This window comes from Oryzias melastigma, linkage group LG16 (assembly GCF_002922805.2).
Source record: "Oryzias melastigma strain HK-1 linkage group LG16, ASM292280v2, whole genome shotgun sequence".
NCBI lineage: Eukaryota > Metazoa > Chordata > Actinopteri > Beloniformes > Adrianichthyidae > Oryzias > Oryzias melastigma.
This window is the reverse complement of record NC_050527.1, coordinates 27,768,803-27,791,008: the sequence shown is the minus strand read 5'-3', so window position 1 is coordinate 27,791,008 and position 22,206 is coordinate 27,768,803. Positions and strand designations below refer to the sequence as shown.

Sequence of the window (22,206 nt, the reverse complement as noted above, 5' to 3'; positions counted from 1 at the left end):
ACTTTTTGGGGATTTTCCTAAAAAAAATCCTCTAATTCTGGATAATTCAGTCAAGCTTTTTGCCGTATCTTTTTTAATGTTCATTGGTTTTGCTGGAGGGTGATATTAGGGATGCTGGATGACCTTCTGCAAACTCTATTGGATAGAAGTAAACATACTAGAGGCCTTCTCATTCTCATTTCTGTTGGAAAATACTCTTAATTTTTTCCTTTTGATTTTATTACTTGTATATCATTTATTTATTGTTTTTTATTTTTAATTTCAAACAAATCTCTTGCCAAGCTTCCTGTCAATGTGTGACACATAAAATATCTCGTAACAAAATCTATGCCCCCCTCCCAACCCACTCCACCCCCTCATTCTGAGGTCAGATGCCCTTTTCTCCGTCGGTGTTGGGGCCAGCATGAAGTGAAGCTCGGCAGTGCTGTGGATGATGAGGCCGCGCTGATCTTCCTCATAGATGTCACCACGACCTCCCGATCACAAGAGATGATTCTCAAATCCACAAATGCCCCAAAGCAGGAGGCAAGTCTGCACTGTCGGTACTTCTGGTGGTTGTTCTGTATTACAGACGGCAACGTATCGTTTCCTTCATAGTACGTCTCTTTAAGCGGGTTTATTCAGTGGTAAACGTGCACAGAGCTCCGTCATGGCTAAAGCTCTGATCTGAAACTGTCATGTGGGGAGCAGAAGACCTGACATGTTTGAGGAGCCTTTTCCCTTATTTCATGAGAAATGGAAGTCTTCTCCTGTACTTTTAAAGCTTTTATGTTTGCTGTTCTACTTATAGATCCCCTCCTGGGGGCCGCAACTGCCAATTAACAACCACAGCTGAGCAGAGGACCAAAATTCCCCTCCCACACATTAACATTTCATCAACAGAACATCCTGAGGAGAACCAAACGCCTGCAGGGGGGCTGCTGTGTGACACCAGAATTAGAAAATGTGTGTCCCAGGATGAGGGGGGGGGCAGCATTCATTGAAGGTTCAGATATGATTCTCTAACGTGATTCAGTGGATCTGTGACACTTACTCGACTACACCAGACAAGCAGCTGTTTGTCTGAAAGCACGAAGCTAACCGGATTAGCAGCTACATTTCTGTTGATGACATGCGTGTGATGGAGTCCAGTCGTCTCTCCTCTTTATGTCTTCTGCTGAATGGCTGTTTCTAACACAGACTGCAAAGGTTCTCCTAAACGGATCCAGGAAGGAGAGGCGGACTTTCACTTCCTGCTGTTGAGTAAAAACCAAAATGTTGAGCCATCGTTCATCCTTCTCTTTAGAGGGGATCTTAATCTCAAACACATGGTTCAGTCAATTACAGTGAATTTAGTTCTATTTCTATAAAGAAGATGAGATTTGAATGTAGATTAATTTGTTCATTGGTCCAGTTAGTCTGACCTACTTGTGTAACGATCTCATGACGATGGAGCTCTGACGCACTCCGAGTTACAGACACATGTGACACGGTTCCTCTTTGTCATACTGTGTACCAAATCAAATCACCTTTCTTCTTTTATAATCTTACACTTATATTTAGCTCTCATCATAGACAGCAGTCGACTCTTCACATCCATGGAGGAGTGAAGTCCTTTTTCCGTTCAGATTTTCTGGAATTGAAAAGGGTTTTCTGATGGTGTGTCTGTAGGTTTATGACTATGCAACACTGGTGTTCCAAACAGGAAGTAAGCCAAAATCCCAAAGACTTCTATAGAGAAATAAACAGCTGCTACTCAGTCATTCTATTGGTCAGAATAAACATTTTTGATCTGACACTTTTTAACATCTTCTTGATAATCCTCGTTTTTTTCATGATATTCGTGTGAATGCTGTGGAGCATTCACATCACAGTGATCCATTTCTCTTCTGGAAGTTTTTTTGTCCATCTGTAGCTCTTCAACCGCTTCATCTGTTCAGCTCTTTCAGCTATCAAAATATTCAGCTCTTTTAGGAGATGGGTGCTCGAACGTTTCAACTCCATACCTCTTCAACTTCTTAAATTATTCAACCAACTACCGCTTTGTTCTGTTCACTTCAGAGGCTGATTTCCTGTTTGGATTGGTGCAGAAGCTTCAACGTACCCACACCATCACACTGCCACCACCATATTTGACTCTTCTTATGACATTTGTCTCTGAAAGTCTGTTAGTTTGAGTCTAGATGTCTGGGGACTCACACCCTCTAGAAAGTTTTTCATCTCATCAAAATATTAGTCCTGAAGTTTTTCGTATTATAGCGATGTCCCTCTCTCTTCTTGTTCTTTAGCAGTGTCTTTCTCTTTCAACTCTCTATGGATCCATGTTTGTCCAAACATCTCTTTCTGACTGTTGGACATGAACTCTGACCTTCTTTCTGTCTTGTTCTGCTTTTCTAAAGATCGTCTACATTTTGTGATCCTCGAGTCATTTCGGCTTGTATTGATTAATCTCTATATTTAACACTAAAAAGAGGGAGGAGAGGCTAAGCTTACACTGGTGTAATTTTATCTTTCACATGAAGACACAGGATCTTATGCTGGTTTTGGATCTGTATTAACAGCCTAGAAGCTCAGTCCAACGTTTGAACTGCTGCTGTGATGGTGTTGGCCTGACGTCTTGGAATGGTTGACTCTTTCTGTATATTAAACGCTGTTTTATTAAAGACAGAAACGTTTTTGGCTCTGTCCATTGTTGTATGTAAAACAAATATTTATTCTTTACTGATGAACCAAAATTGGCACTTGGATTTAATGTGTCTGGTTCCTAAGATAGCGGACCAACATACATGTTCAGTTTGGTTCTTACAAACAAAATCATTAATAAAATACTTTTTTCAATGTTATTTTAAGTATTTTTTTCAAAAGGATGACAATAGATGGGGAAACTGTTCATGAACAGTCTTTACACCACAGGGATTAAGAACCATCCAAAAGTACATCAGCTTTCTTAAATAAATATCATTAGTTTAGCAGAATTGCAGTGAAACCGTCAACACGATTCCTGCCTTTCTCCTGACGACGAGTAGACCAACTGTTCTGCAGGAGATAAATGTCAAACATACAGTAGAGTGAAAGGTCCACTGATGCCCTGCAGTTACCTTCTGCCAGCAACATGTGATGGACCTGTCAATACTGGAGCTGCACCCCCACATGACCCACACCGAGGGCCTGGGGGCAGCACTAAAACACAAGCGCTATTGGTAAACTGGTCAGCTTCCACCTCGACACGGCAGCCACGTCTGGATCACTGATCTCTGCTGAAACTCGATTCATGCTGAGGCTTGTTGCTCTCATTAATAGTTTCTTCCCATGGGGGGGAAGGCCACATAGAAAGTGCCAGCAATGCAAAGGTCATCTAAAGGTTGGCTGGGAAATAAATCCGTTCTGTTTTCCAGGAACAAGCGCTGGTCTCTTTACTTCAGAGAGTAGGACAGCGAGAAACCGTCTTCATGACTTTTTCAGGGAGGTTTGGTTGTGAATATGCAGCACAAATGCAGTAAATGAGACACTTCTTGAAGCAGTAAATGAACGGCGTGCAGTTGTTCCGTCTTAATAAACCAAATGAGGTTTTTAGTTCGAATCACATGTTCGATGCCGCTAACTGGATTAGATCATCCAGAAATTTCCACGCTTGGGTACAAGTAATGCTGGGGGTGAGGTCAACAATTTCTAAAGAAAAAGCTGAGTCCTGGACATGGACTGGTTTCTGAACAGCTCATTCTTCTCAACTAAACTTGGACAGGAAGGCTCTTGTTCAGATCCAGAGAGTTTCAGACCTCTGGGACCAGAACTGCTGACTGACACCTCATTTAGCTCCACTCTGCATGTCGCTGCAAATGAAATATTTAAAGTGTCAGAAGTGAATTCAGTCTTATTGATGATGGGGTGATGTTGGGAAACTAAAAAGCTGCAGTTTTATCTTGGTTTAATCCTCAGATCTCTGCCTCAGATGCTTCAAACCAGAATGTCTGTTAGCTAAACCTGATGATTACAGCCAAACTGAAGTTTTATTTCTGTTTAATACACAGTGAGCTGAAAGTGAGGCCTTAAAAACAGCAGAAGCTAACAGAACCAGATGAACATTTTTAAATAAAAGAAGAAGAAAAAAAGATTCAAGTTTTTTGTGCATTTTTTAGATTGTAAAGCATAATGAACATTTAAGCTCAACTTTTTGGGTTTGTACAAGTTACTGCCAAGCAGTACAGTAATATGATACAGATTACTTAAAAGTAATCCATTACTTACAGCATTACTGTGTAAGAATATTAATGCATAACAGGAATACTCGATTATAAATAACTGTTACACCTACAGAACTAAAACAGTTTGAAGTAAAGTATTTTGTGTTTAGATGAGTGAAATGGTTTTACAACAAGCACTAAAACTATCTTTTATTTTGAAAAAGTTCAACCACACAAAACACAAATTAATGGAATTTAAAAAAGGGAACTTAAGAAAAGAAAAACACCTAACAACGCCAAAATAACTCAACTTTGACTGCTATGACCTCGTGCCGTTTCAACAATTGATTTATTATCAATATATTTATTTCAATATGATTTTCTGAACATGTGTTTAGCAAAATTTGACAAAAATACTTTTTAGAAATACTTTAAACTGCTATGCTACATCAAATTAGTATTTTCTCATTAATTGTTTAAAAAACACTTTAACGTTTACAAATGTCGTTACAAACGTAGTGTTGTAGTGAGTTACAAACGTAGAAAAAAGGTAAAACTGTCTACGTATTACAGGATTAGTATGAGTATTAGTATGACTTAAAAACTGTGCAGACAAATCAATAAAAAATGTTGGTCTTCAAATTGAAGAAAGTTGAAATATTTTTTTTCCTCTACTGGTTTAATGAAGTATTTTTGAAATACTAAACACATTACTGTTGGGTGAAGGCGGGATACACCCTGGACAGATCGCCAGCCGCCTGGTGGACAGCTTAGTGAGCTCCCTTGCCCAGGCTTCGGCAGAGCTAACGAGGTAACCTCGGCGTAAATTTGACGCGCGTCAAAAGAGAGGCGGTGTGAATGCACCATTAGAAGGGATTGGTCCGAGTTGGTTTGAGTTAACGTTTCTATGGCAACCATTCTCGCCAATCAGGAGTGAGCTTGTTGGAAGGCCACACCCCTCACTTGAGAGTGGGCTACATGTGTCATTTAAATATTTTGAACGTTTGAGGTAGAGGCCAGTAGGCTTGAATTACTTTTTTTGAGGTCAGTTAATAACTTGTGGAAAATGTTCATATTTATTCGTTTTTTATTGCAGTAAAAAGGTGACGTCATATTTGGTTTTTTTATTTTATTACATTAAAATCCAAAGAACTGCATAGTCCTGGACTCTACGGTCTTAGGGTTTATTGGAAGTATACTCAGACGGTGTTTATCGCTGACTCAGAGATTCATTCTTGTTTTTCATTCATTTTCTTCTTCCATGTCCGTCCTCTCAAGTCTCATTTTCAAACCAGATTCTGTCGAAACGCTTTACTTCTGCCGTCGTGTCTGTGTGACGTTTCACTCTTGGAAACCGCTGGTTTGAACGGGGAGAGTGAAATCTGGGGGGAGCGGGACCTCAGGCTTGGATGTGGGAGGGGACGACGAGCTCCAGAGCAGCAGAGGGGAGGGATGGAGGGATGTGACGTGAGAGAGCGGGAGTATGGAAACTGATGTCTGCAGGCTGAAGCGCGTTGGATAATCCTCCCTCTCCTCTCCCTCGCGCAGCGCTCCTCATCCCCGATGATGCTGCTCTGAGCAGACGCCGCCGGAGGAGCAGCAGAAAGCTGCAGCCGATTACAAACCCCCGCCTGCCCCGCAGCCGAGGGCGGATTCAGCCACGGACGCGACGGGAATGTGAGAGATCTGCAAACATCTGCCCGGAGGACTCCTCCCTCATCTCTCCTGGCGTTTATCTCCATCTCTGCAGCAGGTGAGCAGCATGTTAATGTGTGCGCTCATTTACTCGCCGCGTAGCCACCACCTACTACCGTGTATGTGCACGTAACCCACGGCTCGTGTCCCCGCTGCATCACTGGGGAGGATGTGGTGACATTTGCAGAGCTGCACACATTCTGTTTGTGAGGATGCACTGCAGTCATTTCAGCGCACAGCAGGAACACGGCTCACCTGCTGCAGCTGCTGTAGTTTGGAATCAATCTTTATGCTTTGGGCCAGATTGGAGTTTGGTTCCCTCGTACTCATTGCTCAAGGGCAGCTCAGTGTTCAAATATTTATACAGATTTGGTTCACAGCAATAAACACATTAAAGTTCTTGTTGTTTTAAGCTTGAAGTTGTGGTTCTGGACTGTGTTGGAGAAAACAAAACCTTTAGAATAAAAAATACATAAAAGGTTGTTTTAATGCAGTATTTTTTTTTAGAGTAAAAATGCAAAGAAAATGCCAACAAAAATAATTTGATTGCTGCAATTAAAACCACTCATTTAGTCCAGATTGTTATCACCAGATTCCAAAAATATCCAGAGTTAAGAACAAACAGATGCTAAAAACCGTTTTTCTGTTCCCCCATGTAAGGAGCATGAAGTGGGACAACAACGAGCCAAAACTTCCTTCTTCTCAACTTTAAGACCAGGATAATCTGATGGATTTGTTTGGATTTATGTTGGAAACACCTTCATTCACAAAAACAACACTTTAATTAGTCCAATCAGAAGTCTAAAAAAAGTAGGCGGAGTCTGCTGCCCCACTGTGATTGATAGAGGTTTTGCGCAGTATTCAAGTGGAAGGGGTGTGGCCTCGCAACAAGCTCTTTCCTGATAGATGAGAGTGGTTCCCATGGAAACAGCATCATACCGACTCTGACGTCTTCTGGCTCCAATGTGGCGGCGTCTGTATTGCAATAAATTTTGCGACTAAATTGACTACTTTTGGTTGAAGTGAACCCCATCACACTGACTCAGTCCAGTTCTCACGTACAGTCAATATTCCCAACACACCTACATTCATCTCCAAACAATTTTTATTTAGATAAATGTAAACATATCTAATAATTTATTTATGTTTTTATATGTACATATTTGCCAATAATTATATTTCTACGTTTGTACTCCTTTATTCAATTCAATTTTTCTAATATTTATACAGCCCGATATCACAAAACAGTTGCCTCATTGGGCTTCATGCCAGTAATTTTTGTGTGGACTTGAGTGTAAATTGGTTCTTTTCCACAGCCTTCCTCCAGATACGGAAACACAAAATATTTTTTTATTTGTGCGTGCCATGTGTATAATAAATTATTGTCTTGAAATTATAATTTTCCTCTTTTACTTTTAAATATTTTTTAGGAATAAATTGTTTTCTGGTTTCAATATTATTTGAGCTGTACAGTAATCTACCCTAAAATACAGGTGTCGTTTTCACTGTGTTGATAATTTGTTTTTGAGCTTTCACACTACAGTTACAACAGCAGCTCATTCTGGGACATTTTTTTCTGTAACAAGCACTGATTGTAATTTTAAAAATGCACAAAGGAAGGCACAGCTGGTAGTTATTTCTCTGCTAGTCTTCTGACTCAACAACGTTTTCCAAAGAGACCGAGTGTGTCTTGACCTGTTTGTTGCCCAAAAAGGTAATGCTCGTAAACTTCACTGTGACAATAAACCGTTTTAGGAAAGATCTTAGTTTAACCCTCAGATATGATGTGGGAGGAGCTTATCTACATGAACTATTGGAGTCTACGTAAAAATTGGCTCCAAAGGACGAGTCTGAGTCAAAACTCTGAACAGACGACAGAAGCTGAAGCAGATCCGCAGTCGGAACAAAACCTGAAGGTTCTAATCCTGAAACAATAAAAAACGCTGTAGTAGAAACAAATCTCCTCTGTGGTCGTTACTTATATAACTGTCCAATCATGTATTTTATACAGCACTTTTCTACCTTTCTTTAAGGCCCAAAGCCTCAAACCTCTGGATTTTTTTCCTAAGCGCTACTGCGTTTGCACCGCCTCCTCTTTAGTTTGTCTTCTTAGAAGTCCAACTTTTTTCACATTGTTGCTGAACCACATCAGGGTTCACTTGCAAATGGATCAAGGCCAAATTTTTCAGGTGGATGTGAGCTCATTTGTTAACACCTGAGTCACCTGATTAACACGCTTTTTGACCAACTGTAAATCTTCAGCCGTTTCCATGATTCGGCTGATTCTGACGCAGCTTTGATCTGTTATGCAACACATTACTAACGTGCTGTGTATATATATTTAATCGCATTGAAGAGTTACAGCAGTTGAAAGAATGTTGACACGCGAGCTAAAGGTAACTGGGATTCGGACATAGATGTCTGGCTTTGGATTCTTCTAGCAGCCAAAGACCTGCACTTTTTTAGCGCTGCATACATGTTGATATTTTGTTCTTAGTAGACCAGTGGTCCCCAAACTTTTTCATGCCACATAACTGTTTTCTTCTCTGATGGGGGGCCGGGGTCGGTTTGTAGGCTAACAGAAAAAAGTGTAACAATCACAGACTAAAGGTAAAGATTTATAGTTTTCCAGAAAGTCACACATAGCTAAATTTTAAATAATTAATTACTGTAAGCTTCATAGTAAAAATTATACTAAAGCATTTTAAAAACTAGATGTATAGCATTACCTGCAATAGTTTATTAGCTGAAGATGCTTAAATTGATGGCTAAAAACACTAAAGTTGATAGCTAGCTAAAATAGTAGCAAAGTGCCAAATTAGCAGAAAAAAAAAATCGAAATTAGCCAAAACAGCTAGCATGTAGCTGAAATATTAGCTAAATCCCAAATTTGCCTAGAAAACTGGAAAAATGTGTAATTTAGCCAAAACAGTTTGGGGCGCCGGGCCAAATGTAGAGGAGGGCCGGATCCGGCCCGCGGGCCGTAGTTCGGGGACCCCTGTAGTAGATCACTGTGTTTTCGTACTTAGGACATATCAGATTATAAGGCGCACCGTCAATTAACCATCTATTTCCAGATTTATGCCATGTATAAGGTGAGACAATGAGTCATCATGTCAGTCACACTCTATTAACTACGCTCACAAACTTATTTGTAACAGGCTACATGTTAGCCTTGTTAGAAGCGTTAGCAGTGTTTGTGTATTCACAACACTTCTAACTAGTGCTGTAATGGGATGATTTTTTTATCCGATTAATTACTTGTGACCTGTGGTTAACTAATCTAATTAATTCCAATATTTTTAACCTAGTAATTGCTGTGAAAAGCCTCATTTTGAGGTATTTCTTTTAGGTTTTTGACATTGTAACAAGGTAAGAGACCAAAATGAAAACTAAAAAAGTGGCTTCATGAAGGGTTTTTTTGTTAAAAAGACTTTCCACCTTTACTGCTACACCAATGAGGGGTTATTTTTTTAAATGTTGAAGAATTAAAGAGACAATAAAATCATCAGGTTAGGAGTGCTCCAGTTTACCACATAAAAAAGAGTAGGACTTTTCTGAGCAAACCTAAAAAACGACCTCAAACTTCTTATTAATTCCATAACTCAAATGGTGATGTAACTTCTTCCACAGTTTACCACAACAGCAAGACAATAGAAAAGACATGAGTGATTTTAGAGTTTCCTTTAACCCGCTGATCATTTTAAAGACTGAGATGAAGCAGAAAAGAAATTTTAAAGAGAATCTAAGAAGGAAGAAATGAAACTATTTAGACTTTGGACTTTATTTTTACTTTTTTTCATTTTAGCTTTATAATCTGGACAAAAACAATCGCTAAGAGGTGTACTTTACCTCTGAAAGGAATGATTTTTTTTAACTTCAAATGACAATTCCCTTTTGAGAGGTAGCAGGCGCTGCAAACAGCTCTGACCTCGGTCGACTGACGGCCCGTGAGTCAGGTGAGTCACCTGAAGCAGGTCGGAGCCATTTGCTGGGCCAACCTTACTGCACTTTTTAAAAAAAAGGAGCGAGAGCCGAGACTGGTCGGTGCGTGCGGAAGATGTTACTGCGTTTGAAATAGTCTGCTTTTGTAAAAACAGATAAATACAAAATAATCTTAAAAATATAACAACACTGAAGTTCTAATAATGTATTTAATATTTTATGTATCACAAAAGAACATTTTGACAGAGCGCTGTGTACCTGTCAAAATCGCTTCTACATTAGTAAACACAAGCAGCTTCATTGCATATATGAGGCGCTCTGGATTATGAGGCACACTGTCGTTGTTTTCACAAGAATCAAAGCTATCTTATAGTGCTGAAAACTGGGTTAAATCTGCTTAAAAAAAGATTATTATTGAACACAAATGAATTGCTATTGGTTAAAAAACGCTGCAGATACATTCTGGTCTTTTGCCTATTTTTATACATCGCTGCTTATACATGTTCTTTCCCCTTTTGTTTCAAATGAATAGCTAATATCTTTAAATGTATTTATTTTTTAATTGTCCTTTTTTTAATCTTTCTTTTTGTGTTCACCTGATTGCAGTTCAATGTATTTCACAAAGGATTTGTTTACATTTTTGTTATTCACGCGGTTGACGTAGACGCATAACTTCTTTTCTGACATGAAATAAACGTCCACTTGTTGATCCAGGCTTTTAGTCTCCTGTAATTGGGTCTAATGCGTCACCGTGCAGAGGACACACACACAAACACAGCCCCACACATAAACACAACCACACAGATGCCTGGGTTCAAGCTCCTCCAACATACCATTAAATCCTCTCCTCACAACAAAAGGAAAACAAGCTCTTATACATTTGATGGGCAGAGCTGCAGGGACCCTCAGTGTGTTTGCATTGACCTGATAAGTGATGCTTTTATCAAATGACAAGTATGTGATGCAAATGACAGCAGACGTCCGTGTTGTTCTTTGCAGGAGTGTGTTGTCCTTCAGTAAATGTCCTGCAGCCTCTACGTTCGTTTCAGAAAGTAAAAGCTACTTCAGTTCATAAGTAGAAACATTTGGATGCTGGACTCTGAAGAACGTGGGAGAAGACATCATCGTTTTGTCAACATGGCAACCCATCTGGTTGCCATGTATCATCTCCAGGTTTTTTTTTCTTTATGCAGCACTGATGGCGTCTTTAAAGCGACTGTTCTCGAGTCATAAAAGGGGCCTCCACTTTTGTTTTAGCGATGCTTCTGTCTAAACACAGACGCTGCAGGTCTGAGGCGTTTTCCAGAACCTGCCGTCATTGATCTCATCCTGTGAGGACTTCATCAGCCGGAATATTTTTGTTTTCAGACGGCCGTCTCAGCTCGAATGATTTTCCTTTGTCCAGTTTCAAATCCAACCTCAGGTTTGCACATGCAGCTCCACGATGCAAACATGATTTCTGGTTTCCCACCGACGCAGCGACAGTTTTCACGCCCCGCACACAACCTCATTCTGAGGACTCGTTCTCTAAAAAACAGGTTGTTTTATGGGCGAATGAATGACACAAATGTGGCTGCATCATTGAGATGGTTCAGTGTTTCATGATTGGTGAGGATGCTAAAAACGGTCAGAAGGAAGATGGAAGAAAAACAACAATTTAAGACAGTTTTCCAGCTTGAGTTTTAACCATTTTTAGGGAGTTCTTTGTTCACTTATGAACAGCCTGGATCAATTCGATTCAGATCGTTTTTTTCTTGATTCTTTCTTTTCTTCAGTTCAATTCAATTTTGAGTTTACACATTTACACACATTTGCTTTGAAATACATTAATAATCTACTATGTTTTGAATATATTCATATTAATCTGATCCAGTTCACATCCTGTAAATGTATCAGTGAAATAATGAGATTAATATCATCCAGAGTTACATGGATTCTCTAAAGAGAAGTTCTAACTAAAATGTTCAGATCATTAACATTATAAACATTGTTCTGCTTCTCCTGGAGGACGTTTCTGTTTGGCCACTAGGTGGCGATTGGACTATAGGATTACACCTTATTCTAGAAGAAGAGGAAAGAATGAGGAAAAAACTGTTTTAGATCACAAAGTTACTTAATATTTATTTAAGAGTTTGTAAAATTCATTTCTGTGAGTTTATAAAGATGTTCATTTAGTTATCAATGTAAGTTTAGCTCAACTGAGCGTTAGCATTAGCCGTCATATGGGTAATTACATTAAACGTTAGCATCAGGCTAGCAGCTTTATGGGCTAAATCAATTTGTTTTCTATGGATCGATTATTACGGAAGAGGATTAGGGCCACTGAAAAAAAAAAAATGCCCATGAAAAATTCTGACTTTTTTCTAAGAATTCTGACTTTAATCTCAGAATTCTGACTGAATTTGAGAACTCCCGCTGCTCTGCAGAAACTATGTCTAAGAAAACGAAATTGATTTTTAGAATTTGTCTAAAAACAGAAAAATCATCATTAAAAGACGACTGGGAACACATTGAAAATAGATGACTGGACTGAAACTTTAATCTTAAATTCATCCATCCATTTTCTTGACCGCTTTTTCCCTTTCGGGGTCGCGGGGGTGCCGGAGCCTAATCCGGCTGCTGATGGGCGAAGGTGGGGTCCACCCTGGATAGGTCTCCAGTCCGTCGCAGGGCCTCAATCACACACACATCCACTCTCACATTCACACCTAGGGACAATTTAGAGTCACCAATGAACCTATGAAGCATGTTTTTGGACGGTGGGAGGAAGCCGTAGTCCCCGGTGAAAACCCACGCATGCACGGGGAGAACATGCAAACTCCACACAGAAAGGTCCCAAATCCCCCAGCTGGGATTTGAACCAGGGCCTTCTCGCTGTGAGGCAAGAGCGCTAACCACTGCACCACCGTGCAGCCCTAATCTTAAATTGAATATAATATGTTTAGGCTTTATTTATTTTTTGATAATTTTTAGATTGTATCTATCAGCATTTTTGTTTTCAGTCTTTTAAGCACTCCTCGGTCAATTTAGCATTTGTATGATATGACATTAAACATTTAACACATTAACAATATTTAAAATTGTTTTAACTGTCCCAAATCTTTTGAAATGTATTAATTTATCGTATTTTGTGATGACAAAGTTCATGATGATGGATTCTGTAATGAGCTGTTTGGCCTAAAACTGTTGGTCATATATTAGCTTCAATTTAACATTTAATCTGTTTGTCATTGTCTTGATGTTGAATCTTGTGTATTTAATGAGGCAAAATGAATTCAACTTCAAGACAACACCATTGGATAAATGAATGAGAACCTTTATCAACATTGTTTATTCATCTTTACCTGCATCCTCATCTCTTTCTGTTTAAATCTTGAAGCTTTTTCTCCTATACTCCATCTGAACCAGCAGGATAAGATAAAATCCTCCCAAATATTCAAATTATTAGTATTTTTTTCTAATGAAACTGGTCAGCGACTGCCTGCCCAGTCCAATAAATCAATCTTCCAGTCGACCGGTCCTCCACCGGCAGCAGGAAAGCCAGTCTGGAGCGCTTTTGTTCTGGCAGCAGATGAAAATACAGAATTGCTGATAAAAAGACACAGATGTGACTTTATGAAGGTCTAACGAGGCTCTGCCAATGAATGAGTGAATGCCATGAACTGGCTGGAGTTTCTTAATCCACAGGATCATTTTTCCCTTTAGTTTGATCTATAAGAGATGACATTATCCAGCACTTATGTAGACATCAGTATGTAAATAATCCTGAGTATGAGTCATTAATAGCACTAATACTTCACTCAGTGTGAATTTTCTGTAGTCGTTAGGACTAAAATGAGTTTTTTAATGTGAAAATAATGGTATTGAAATTACTCCCTTTGGTTTATTTTTAATAAACTCGTTAATCTTTAAAATGATCATCAAGACATGAAAAACGCTGCAGCAAAAAAGAAAAAGATATTCAGGAAAATAGGAAAATATTTTTTTTCATTCCTGTGTTAAGAACAGAGCAGCTTTGGTGCCATAATTACACACAACAAACCTTTAATTCATCTCCAGCTGGATGTTTCTACGTCTCTCTCCTCTTCTTTCTTCCTAAAAGCGTCAAAGAACAAAGTCGATGTTGCTAATGGAGCTTGTTTTCTGCTGTTTTCCCGTGTAGGTGCCCCCTCCCACCATCACCGCCGCCATCCTTACACGAGTGGGTGTCCTGAGAGTGCCGAGCGGACCCGGACACACCATGAACAGCCAGGACAAATGGGTCACGCTGACCCCGGCTGAATTCGCTCTGCTGCAGGAGTACACTCAGTGTGAGTAAGGAGGCTTCCTCCGTCCGCCTCGTTCTCTTTTGTTCCTCTAATAAGATTATTTCTTTCCTGGGTTTTTGGTACAAGAAAAGAATCAAACCATCAATACAAACTTTATTTATGAGTTTCCTGTATTCAGTTTCACTTTTGCACAAGGAGCTTTTATGACGGAACAATGAAGGAAATAAGAAAAGATCCACCAGTACGACCAGCAACTAAATCTTTTTCTTTTGTTCACGTTTTTGACATTTCCTCAAGTATTCTAATACTTCTGAGGTAAGACTTAATTTTCAGAACAGCAGAACAATAATATACTCAGGATAGTTTTATTTCAGTAAAACAAAGTGATGTTCCTATAGCAACACAAAAATCCAGACAAATTTCAAGCAATAGAGAAAAAAAGTCAACAATAAAAATGCATAAATGTATCAGACCAATTTGAAGTGCTCCTCCAACCATATTTTTATCTATTGTAAAGTTGTTTTGAGTGGTATTTTAGTTATGATGATTTTTTGCCAAAATCAATGTTGTTTTTTAAGACATATTTTCTCCAGAGCAGCAGGAACTCATTAGAAATTTGCCTTTGAGTTGTCGGCATGACTGGTTTAATGGAAGTTAGCCTTAGCTGACATCCCATCGGCCCTTTAGTTATATTCTCTCTCTCTAGCTTATAGCGCCTCACACCTTAGCGTTGCAAAAAAAGCGTCAAGCAACATCAGAGCTATCCAGCTGTACGGTTTAGATCCAGATTCCAGCTCAGACGAGGAAAACAAAGACGTTCGTGGATCTATTTGTCTGCAGGTGGATGATCAGAATTGTAGCAGAGAAGGGAGACTTTGGCCTCGCCCACTGCAGTAGCTGCACCACAAACCTGAGTTTATTCAAACCGCCTGATTTCATCTGCTCCTTATCCAACACGACTTGAATAAAGAAATAATCCGAAATGCAGTTTTAATTTTTAATTATTTTATATTTTTTCACGATTATGTGAAAAATGCTACAAGAACATGTTGAAAACACCAAAAACACAATTTTCAATGGTGTAGGTCTTTAATATGTTGAGATTTTAATTCCAGGGGCGGAGTTACGATTAGGCAAAGGTAGGCGACTGGGCTGCCCAACACTTTTGGGGCTCCGAGCTGAAGACAAAATATTTCTGAAATGATGTCCATGGCCATCATTGTTTGACTGTTATAGTAAAAGAAAAAAATAACTGAGAATGTCATAAGACTGCTCAAGTAAAAGTGTTTTATCCTCCCCCATAAGTCTGTAGCAATGGAATACTCTGCCAACAGAAAGTCAGCGAAGAGACGATTCCAAAAGTCTGAATAGAAAAAAAAGCAGGAGTGAAAAAAGGAAAAAACAAAAAAATGAAAATGTTGTCATACTTCCAAAAGTGCAAGAAGAAAGACAAAACAGGAAAGAGGAACTCAAAGAGGAACTCATAAAGAAGGTATTGTTTTTCCATTATTCAAGTACTTTTGCGTATTTTTCCTGCTTTAGTATAACCTGGAAAACTAAGGAAATTACATTATATACCTAAATATATATGAAATTAAAGCTAAAGAAGATGATGATGCAATCTCCTAGACCTTGACATCCTAGACAAGAGGTGCAGTAGGTTGTGAATGGTTTGTCTATAAACCAAGCTCAGTTCTATAGATTCTAGCACAAAGACAAAATCTGTTCATTCGACAGCAGTGCGTTATGCAGTAAAAATCCATCACCAGGATGGATTTATCTGGATATGATGCCAACTTCACTCAACTTCTGTTCACTAACGTCCAAGTCCACCAGAAAGTTGAAGAAGGTAGTAGATTTTTGACAACTGAAGGTGATACAACTACGAGTCATGCTAACGCTAATGACCGACCGTTACAGAATCAAAGATGGGCGGGGCTTTTATACTGGAGCTGCAGAGCGTGATGACGTGAAACTTCTGAGACTCTAGCAGGTTGACCAGTCACAAAATTCAAACTCGTTTCAACCTGTAGATGGCAGCACACAGACTGTTTTTGACTATATTTTCATAAATTAAACAAGTTTTGTCAAAAATTGGACAACAACCAACAGACAGCACTTTTAAAGTCCTATTTATAGATGTAAACAGACCAAAATAGTTGATTTAGTGTTTGGTTACCCTTTAAACAGCGTTGTGTGTTCACGGCTGTTGGAACGATGGAACTTTGAATGACTAACAGGCAAAATCATCATTTTATACCCAGAGAATGTTGACATGACGGTACTTTAAAAAGATTTTTGGTTTTGGGCCAATAAGTGAGACACACTGTAGACAGGGAGACCGTTATGTGGAAAACACTCAAGGAGCCAATTCCCTCCCTATGCTGAAAATCTGTGAAGGGAAACAAACAGTGTTAAAGACATCCACTGAGTTTTTCACATCATCCAACACACATTTATTTATTTAAACATATTAAAAATGTAAGTTTTCTTATTCTGCATTTGTGCTTTTGGTCTTAATATTTCTCCTTAACGAACACCTTCAGTGCCTTTAATTATCCTCCTCGTTACCACAAACCAAACACTCACTGACAGTCCCAGCGAAACACGCACAAATGAAATTACTCTTAGCCAGCATCAAACACTCAAGGCAGCAATAACAAATGTGGAGCGTAAACCTCAGCCGGGTTTCAACAATAACTTTGTCTTCTCCTAAAGCAGTGACTCTGTGTGCTGCTGGACTGCAGGACTTCCAGTTTATGGGTGACGTGTTTACCTATCTGAGCTCTGGATGCCCAGAGTTTACGTTACGCCTGGAGATGTTGAGACAATCTATCACCTGAAATGGTTGCTGGAATGGAAAATATGATGCTACCTGTGAAGGGAACTTTTCACAACCCACACACAGACTCAATTAGACTGAGAGAAAAACCGAAAAATGAACAATTTCTTGGCAGGGAAAAGGTTTTATTCAACATCTTAAATATGCCTGTAGAGCTGCTCTTTTGTCACTGAAAGGCAGCTGGATATATGTCACATCTATTTAAGAGCTATTTTAGTCGCTGCCTCCGTTATTGCTATTCAGAGCAGAGAATATAAATCTCAATAATTAATGCCTTGGATCTCCTGGAGCCGTGTTTCACTTGGACAAGCCTTTTTTTTTTGCTCTAATTGCTCTAAATCTTTGCTAACATTGAACTTTACTTTTTCTTTTACTTTCTCTGTTTGCCTTTGGCGTGTGAGGTCGTGCACATGAAGCATTTTGGTATCATCTCTGCTGCCACAGGTCATTAAAGCTGCTGCTCCCTGAGCTGTAACAAAGAACACCTAATCACCTCGGCTACCGTGAACTCTCTGCATCGCTCTCCTCTCGCTCATTAACACACATTCATAACATTTTAATAGCTTTTGCAGGAGAACATCTAACTTATACAGCCCCTCTGACATGACTGGGGGGAGCAGAGAATCCTGCTTCCTTTATCTTCAAAGATAAAGACGATGATTTCACAAAGAAATGTGAACTCAGTGGAAACATGACCACAACATAACAAACAAAGGAAGCTGAAGGATTTCACAACTATCTAAGTTGATTGGTACTCCTGAGAAATTAGCTACAAAATGTAAAACCCAGGACTGCATGGTGGTGTAGTGGTTAGCACTCTCCCCTCACAGGGAGAAGATTCAAACTCCAGCTTGGACTGCAACTGTTTGACGCACTGACCAGGACAAAGCTTTCTTTTTCTTGGATGAGTTTCATGGTTCAATCTCTTTGAAATGAGATAGACAGATTAGTCTTAGCTTGTATTGAGACTGTTAAGTCTGTTGGTTCAGATCAAGTCCACTTAGTTGTTCCAGATTCAATTCAATTCAATTTTATTTATATAGCCCAACATCACAAAAACAATTGCCTCATTGGGCTTCACGCCAGTAATTTTACAGAAGCAAAAGAAAAAAAAAAAACAATAGCTAATTGCTAAACTAAACTGACTAAATAATACTGGTTATCCATGCCCTTAGACCACAGGTGTCGAACTCCAGGCCTCGAGGGCCGGTGTCCTACATGTTTTCCAACCAACCTGCCTTTGAAGCTCCTTATTGGCCAAACACACCTGATCCAGATAATCAGCAGCAGATGAGGCAGGATTTCTGGAAAACCAGTAGGACGTCGGCCCTCGAGGACTTGAGTTTGACACCCCTGCCCTAGACCCTCCCTCCCGGTAAGGAAAAACTGCAACGAAAAACTGATTCAGGAAAAAGTAGAAGAAACCTTAGGGATGAGATTGAGTCCTGAAGATTGCATTTGGTCTGTTTTCAAAGTGGCTGTATATCAGATTTCTGTTTCAGACCAAGCTTTGTAAAAACCACATGACTAAAGATCTCTTCAGTCATTGGCCAGCAGTTATGGGGGAGAGTCAAAGCAAAAAGAGAAAGATCTCACGCGCAGTTTTTGAGTTTAGAGTTTCTGGAAAACCGTTTTCTCGTAAGTCAATCACTTTAGTTTTAGAGGAAACAGACTCTTGAACTTCTTCCATGTCTCCTAAACTTTCTGACCTACTTTTATAAATTCAGAAATATCCACGGTGCTGGGCAGTGAGCACAGGGCCCACTACAGGACTGTTCCTGATTGTTTGGGTAGAGACATTCACACCAGTGGCCCTCTGGAGGTCATTCTGTAGGGCACGAGCAGAGCTCAGCCTGTTCCTCCTTCCACAAAGGAGCAGGTATCGGTCCTGCTGAGGGGTTGAGGGCCTTCTACGGCCCTGTCCAGCTCTCCAAGAATAACCACCAGTCTCCTGAAATCTCCTCCATGTTCTGGAGATTGTGCTGGGAGACACATTAAACCTTCTTGCTGCAGCACGTGTGGATGTGCCATCCTGGAGAAGTTGGACAACCTGTGCAACTTCTGTAGGGTTAAGGAATCACCTCATACTGCCAGTAGAGATAATTATCAAGCCAAAATCAGCACGAGTGGAAAACCAGCCAAAAAAGATCAAGAGGGAGAAACTTGAAATGACCTCCACATGTAACACCAGTCCTGTTTGGAGGGTTTTCTAGTTGTTGCCACTGAAGTGCACCTGTTGTTAATTCCATGAACACCAATACAGCTGAAATTGATTAACGAGGCCCTCAGCTGATTAAACAACAAGAACATTATCAGATAGGTTTAGTTCAATTCACGCCAGGCCCAATAAAAAAGTGTTCTTTAATTTTTGTGAGCAGTATAGTTTTAGGTGAAACTTCTCAAGCAAACCTTTTAGATCGACCCAACATTCCAGTAAGACCAGAACCAAGAGCTCAGAACTCTGCAGTTCATTTTCATAAACCTCCTTGGAAATGCTCACAATGTAAATCCATCAGCTGCATCCTTTCATCACAATCAGTTACCCGTCTAATAAATGGTGATTGATCAGAGACGATCAAAACTAGAACATTTCCAGGAATTTGGGTCAAATCCAGGAGGTTTTTGCCCACGTTCTACCTTCACTGATAGTAATGTAATTTGTATTCATCAGGATTTTTTTCTTTTCTTTCGACTGTGTCTTTAACCTGCTCGATCGGTCCCTTCAGAACCTTCATTGAGATAACGTTGGTTCTGTTCTGCCTGAGAAAAATGACCATCAGATTCATAATGGTGCTCCTGTGTGCAGAAATGGACCGCTAATAAAGATGATTAGCAGTGATGACACACTCTCCTCTGTCTGGATGTTATTTTGAGTCGCGCTTTGAAAAACGGATTCAGAGAAAATCAAAGATCCAGATCCATTAGAGCAGGAGGAGGAGGAAGGCTTTTGATGATGCTCAGAATGTCTGCTGTGATCAAATCTTTGTGGAACCGAGGCTTTAGTGACGGCGAGCGTGAAGCTGATGGAGCAACCGTCAAAGACAAACATGTTTTTCATCGCAAAAAAACAAGCAAACCAGGAATAATTTAATTAAATGAAAGCTCGGGTTGATAAATGGATCTATAAGTCTTTATATTTCCCAGTAATATCTATTTTTTCAGACATTTTTGCTGTTTTTAGCTTGTCTCCAGTCCAGGTAGGAGCAGAGAAAGGAATAAACCTGATTATCAATCAGACCTCTGAGAATCACATGAATGGATCTGAATGAGCTCTAATTGGTTCAGCTAATTAAATGTGGATTCTCAGAGGAAAATGATTTTATCTCTACAGTGTAAATCAGCGCGACAGTTGCTGCTCTTTTATTAAGACTTCAAACTCAGAAGTTTGTCTGAATTAACAGGGTTATTTGTTAACGAAGGGCTGGTTTAAAAACAAAAAACTATTAATTTATCGCTACGACTGAATCATAAATGGATGATTTTCTCCTGATTCTTTTGTCATTACAGTAAAATGAACAAGTTTCTTTTTGTTTTCAAAGTTATATCAACTAAATGTTTGATCTGCTGTTAGTTCAGGCTTTGTCAGCTCAGAAAAATATTTACAAAATATATATATATTGCTTTTAAAAAAGCTGAAATTATAATTGAATTAATTGAAAAGTGAATTGATTATGAATTTGGCAGTCCTAATATTTTTTCCTGTTTTCCCTCTTTCTTCTCTACATCAGATCTAGATTGATTGATTGATTTGAAGCATAGATTGTGAAAATTACAGGACAAAACACAAACATTTTCAAACTCACTACAGAAATAATGAAATGCATTGGTTAGAAAAATAGAAAAAAACAAAGATAAAGACTCACTCATGTCACATTTGATTGATTAAATATGGTAAATATTAGCTAAAGTCGAGTAGAGTTTGATTGATTGCTTGAAAAGGAAGTGAACTTATATAATCCCACTCCTACTTTGTTACCTCATTTTACAGTTTTAAATAGTCATGTAAATATTTTATTTTTTTTACACAAATTTAAGAAAAAAATGAAACAAACAGCAGTGGAGTTCAGGTGGAGGTTAGAGAAGAAAATCCTTCAGGAAATGACCAAACAGTTTGAGTTTATATTTTTAAATGATGAAAAACATTTTAAGTATGAGTTTTATGGGAATTTATCATTCTGAATTGGCTTTAACTTGGTCATTTACCTAATTTCAGCAGAAAACTTTTGTCCAGATTTTACTGAAAAAAAACAATAATAAAAAAAAAAACATGAAACTAGAAGACAACATTTTAGGTGAAGTAAAATAATTGTCACTTTTTTTCAGACTCAACAAAAAAGCTGAAGGATGTTCTGCAGGAGTTTCATGGAGATGGAATTTTGGCCAAATACAACCCTGAGGAGGTACGATCTGAGTTAACAAAAGAGAACCGCAGGCGAATGTGTTTCAAACGAGAAATGATGCTCAATCTTTTCCTGCTCTTTTCATGCTTTCGGCTCCAGAAACAGGAAATACTCAACCAGGTAACTTCTCCACCAAACTCTCCTTTAATCTCTGCAGGTTTGATGCTAAAATATTCACAAATAGATTATGTTTAAATCCAAAATATTGGATAAAAATTATCAAAAAAGCTGCCAACATATCGGTTTTACTTCTAGTTTATCATATGAGAGTTTTAGTAAAGATAGTAAAAAATGAAGTCAGACTGTTTTCTGTGAAATCCTCCACATGTATCACATCGTATCATCAGCAATAATCTGCAGGTTCAGTAACTTCAGTTCCAGTTTTGTTATTAAGGACATTCAGGTGTTCAGAAATACTATCAAACCTAGAAACCACAAATACAGACGTTAGATTCCTCAGAAAACCTGGAAATGGGTTTAAAGTGATTAATAGCCACATTTATTAGTAATTAGTTCCAGAAAACACCTGAAATGTGCATCTCTGGAGTGTCCTTTTGTATGTTAAAGCAAATTAAAATTTAAGAAATACTTCTCAACTGTCTGAAGGTTTAGTTCAATATACTGATTTTTATTATTCAACTGAAACTGAAACTGTATTCAATTTTTCACTCATTCTGAAACAGTTGCAGCAAAAAACAGCAGTTTTATTAATCCTGAGATTAAGTTACAATCTTTTCTTTTACTTTGAACTTCTGTCTCAACATTGTTATATACTTTTTTTAAAAAGTAAAAATCGTTTTAAAGATGTTAATAGTAAAGTATTTGCCATATAGCCCATATGGTGGATAGTAATAATAAAAACTATAATAGGAACAACAACAAAAATAATACAAACA

At 38.8% G+C, this 22,206-nt stretch overlaps 1 protein-coding gene across 5 annotated transcripts in view; it reads left to right on the top strand.

The window, feature by feature from the left end:
- dgkb (diacylglycerol kinase, beta) overlaps positions 1–22,206 on the top strand; it is a 94,782-nt gene that overhangs the window by 6,090 nt on the left and 66,486 nt on the right. For 2 of the 5 annotated variants that reach the window (XM_024258530.1, XM_024258527.2), the window contains exons 2-4: positions 13,963–14,110; positions 21,234–21,310; positions 21,410–21,430. In XM_024258530.1, coding sequence (XP_024114298.1) covers positions 13,963–14,110; positions 21,234–21,310; positions 21,410–21,430 — 246 coding nt within the window. Of the gene's footprint in view, positions 1–5,708; positions 5,914–13,962; positions 14,111–21,233; positions 21,311–21,409; positions 21,431–22,206 lie in introns of those variants that run through there. The other 3 variants (XM_024258529.2, XM_024258528.2, XM_024258531.1) reach the window with 3 other exon arrangements.